Here is a 4,254-nt window from a genome sequence, read left to right on the forward strand (position 1 = left end):
AATAGGATTTGTTCAAAGCAGGATCCAAATAAAGTCCATAATATAGCTGTCAAGTCTTATTTTAATCTAAAGATTCTTCTCTGTGTTTTTTGGTTTCCTACAATTAACTTGTTATAAAATCAAGTCATTTGTCCATTAGAGTTTTTCTATAATCTGGGTTTTGATGTTGCATTTCCAAGATGTCTTTATACATGTTCATCTATCTAGATTCATGTTAAGCTTTGATTTCCTAAAGAGCAAGATGTGAAATACAAAAATTTTCTGAACATGGACAACCCAATAAATAAGAAATCTGCATATGTGCTTGTGTGTGTATTCCATCTATTTTAGCACAGTTTTATAGCTAATTATAAAAACATACAAACATAATATTTGTTTTGTTAAGTCTCCAAAAACAATACACATGTTCTTTAGAAACATCATCCCAAATTTTATAACTTAGAAAATACCACTGCCTGGCATTGATGTAATGTTATTCTAATGATGAATGTGAATGTCACTAAAATTAATGATGTAATATAACTCTTTGCTTTACCCATTTAGGTGTTTGTTGAAAGTTCTGAGACTTTGGATTACCAGATGGCCTTTACAGACTCCCATTTGTGGAAACTGCTGGATCGGCATGCAAATACAATCAGATTATTTGTTTTGTTACCTGAACAATCCCCAGGATCTTATTCCAAAAGGACAGCATACCAGAAAGCTGGGGGTGATTCTGGTAACGTGGATGATGACTGTGAAAGAGTCAAAGGACCTGTGGGGAGCTTAAAGTCTGTGGAAGCTATTCTAGAAGAAAGCACTGAAAAACTCAAAAGCTTGTCATTACAGCAGCAGCAAGATGGAGATAATGGGGATAGCAGCAAAAGTACTGAGACAAGTGACTTTGAAAACATTGAATCGCCTCTCAATGAGAGGGACTCTTCAGCATCAGTGGATAATAGAGAACTTGAACAGCATATTCAGACTTCCGATCCTGAAAATTTTCAGCCTGAGGAACGATCAGACTCAGATGTGAATAATGACAGGAGTACAAGTTCAGTGGACAGTGATATCCTTAGCTCCAGCCATAGTAGTGACACTTTGTGCAATGCCGATAATGCTCAAATCCCTTTGGCTAATGGACTTGACTCTCACAGCATCACAAGTAGTAGAAGAACTAAAGCAAATGAAGGGAAAAAAGAGACATGGGATACAGCAGAAGAAGACTCTGGAACTGATAGTGAATATGATGAGAGTGGCAAGAGTAGGGGAGAAGTACAGTACATGTATTTCAAAGCAGAGCCCTATGCTGCAGACGAAGGTTCTGGGGAAGGACATAAATGTATGTACTTAAAAAGAAAAAGGCTCCTTGAAACAGCATCATTTTTTTTCTCTCAGTTTATTTAAATTTTTAGTTAAGAAAAGAATCTGTTGAGAGTTAGGTACTTTGTTCTAAGATCACCTTAACTTCTTGGATTATAAGACTATCTATTCTCTGTCACCTTTGCTTTCATTTTTGATGTAGTTATAATGAACAGTGTTCTGAGACCTATGCTACATATTAGACTTGTGACAGTAATGATGGCAGAACTCTGGTGAAAGAAGTAAAAAAAAAATAGTTTTTTAAAAAGGAAATTATTATGATAAAAAATACTAAGTAAAAAATTAATTAGTTTTAAAAGTAAATGATATACCAAAGTAAAAGTCCTGACACTTTACAAAATTCTATATTCAATGCCCAGGAAATTTTATTTGTCTACCCCCTCGCTTTCCTCCATCCCCCAATGCAAACAGTTCCCTTCTCACACTCCCTAAAAAGTGCATAACTAACTGGGAATGTCAGAGACAGGAAACGGGCTTTTTTTCTAGTCTTAAAATTTGGTCTTTTAAAAGGAAGTGGTAGATATTATGAAATCAGTAGTAAAAACACATAAATTTGTGTTTTTAACTAATTAGATCCAGATAACACTGGAAACGTGACATTTATACATGCATCTTCTTACAGAAACTCAAGTGAGAAAATGTAGATTGCTGGGCCAAAATGGAAACATATTATTATGTAATAGTATTATAATAATGCTTTAAATAACTATGGAGGATTTTGGGGGGTTTTTTGCCTCATAAGGCTCATTAACTTACATTATCTCATTTAGTTCTCAACAGTTCTGTGAAATTGATGTTGTTAGAGACTTTTCACTGATGAAGAATCTGGCTCAAACAAGTTAAATAATTCTGAGGCCACATAGCTAGTAGATCACACTGCTGGGATCAAACCCAGGTCTTCTGATTGTGTGCCTAGCATGTATCCCTCTACCCCGTAACAGCTACCACTGTTCCTTCCTTTCCTCACAAATAGTAAAAGAGAATTAGCCAGTAGCTACTTTGACTTCTTACCATTCTCAACCTGTCAGGGGCACTGGATAAATTAAAAGTAGCTCCTCTTCAGGAAAAGGCTAGAAACTTCTTTTAAGTGGTTTGTTTTAGAATAATGTGCTGAAAATTTGACTGCATGACAGTCTCAACCTTAGGAAGAATTCAGTGGCACTTAGAATTGTAGTCTGAAGAATCTTATTTCCATCTTACAGTGGTTAAAGAAATCTTTTAAAAGGAGAGTGCTAGCCATTTTCACCTTTTTGGAAATTCATAGTGGGCTGGTTTACTAGCATTCATTGAAATAGTAAACATGGTGATGGAGAGAAACCATTTACTACAATTTATGTAGGCTTTCAGAAGCCATACAGAAGGCTTGTTTGAAATTAAAAAGTGAAAACTGGAAAATGCCTTTTCATGTTTAGAAAGCTGGCTTAGAGATCGGGGAGTAGGGATGATAGCCAGCTGTTCCAGGAGTCTAGTGAGACCGGTTTGTCACAGTTCCTCGGTGATCCGAAAGCAGGTACCTGGGAAACGCAGATAATGAGCAATAACACAGGTTCTTCAGAGTGATCAAGGTATAGTAGGTACAAAGAATTTGATAACTGAAGAGTGACATTCTGTGGACAGTACAAGGAGTTCATTTAGATAATAACCAAACTACCCTTAAAATAATGGTCTTTAAGCTATCTTTTATAATCCAGGAATTGTTTCAGGGAGTAATTATATATTTTTCTAGAAAATACTGTTCCAGTGTGACCTACTTATAGTCTGCAGGCACTTGGGTATAAACAGGAAGGTAAAGGTAATAAAAATGTAGTGCATTTGCACAGAAATTTCTGTGTACAATTTTGTTTACCACTTCAAGAATTACGTAAAGGAAAGGAAAGAAAAAGAAGAATCCTAAAGATATTTTAAAATTTCACTGTAAAGAGACTAAACGCTTCAGTTTGAAGAGGTAGATTAAAAAACAAAAAAAAATGGTATGGTGGTAATCTCTAAATCTATAAAATAATTATAGCCAGTCAATTAAGCTAACCCTTTTTGTTAGGGCTGTGTTAAACATTTTACTTATATTGACCCAAAAATACCTTTTGAGGTATAAATACTGTTATCTCCATTTTATAATAGAGGTAACTGAAGTACAGAAAAATTAAGACGTCAAAGTCACAAACGTAATATGCAGGGAGCCGCCAAGAATTCATTCAGGCCAGACCATCTAACTCCAGAACCACTTGGTGCTAATTATCATTTTGGGCTATATCAATAATCAATACATATTTGTGTCTTCCTGTGTTACAACGTTACAAGAAAGAAACCAAAATGGCAGTAATAGCTTGTGTTTGAGTAATGCTTTAGAATTTACTACACATGTAATAACAGTGTGACTGGTGTGATATCCCATAAGGCTCTGAGATATTGGATAACCAACCTATAGCCATTTATCACACTAAAGTGGCAAAACAAATCCACCCATAGGCTTCTGATTTCTAATCAAGTAATTTTTTCATTACACTCTTCTCAAGAAATTGAGTACCTTGCTGGGTAACATAATTAAACTTGTTTTCTAAAAACTGGATTATTAATATTTAGGTGCTCTCATTAAAGCTTAGAAATGGACATTTTTAAAATGTTCATTGCTCTGTATATATTTTCATCTAATTGGTACTTACCACATTTTCTATAATGAGCCTGTATTTTATAACAAGGAAAACAGTAAATGAACATTAGTTTATTTGAAACAAATCTACTCAGAGAAATTCATCAACCCAAAAGGGGATGATGACCTGAGAGCATAAACCAGGAGTGTTTTTAGGGTATCATCCTTGACCTTTGATGTAAATTTCACAGAAAACCAAGGCCTGCCCTAGACAGAGCCTGAGGGCTGCAGAGAACCATGGGCCT

At 35.2% G+C, this 4,254-nt stretch overlaps 1 protein-coding gene across 1 annotated transcript in view; it reads left to right on the plus strand.

Annotated features, from left to right (window-relative positions):
* Positions 1-4,254, plus strand: part of USP47 (ubiquitin specific peptidase 47) — a 122,847-nt gene that overhangs the window by 107,611 nt on the left and 10,982 nt on the right. Inside the window, exon 19 of the mRNA XM_019652824.1 lies at positions 544-1,376. Coding sequence (XP_019508369.1) covers positions 544-1,376 — 833 coding nt within the window. The remainder of the gene's footprint in view (positions 1-543; positions 1,377-4,254) is intronic.

Source organism: Hipposideros armiger, unplaced genomic scaffold (assembly GCF_001890085.2).
Source record: "Hipposideros armiger isolate ML-2016 unplaced genomic scaffold, ASM189008v1 scaffold_188, whole genome shotgun sequence".
NCBI classification, from domain to species: Eukaryota; Metazoa; Chordata; class Mammalia; order Chiroptera; family Hipposideridae; genus Hipposideros; species Hipposideros armiger.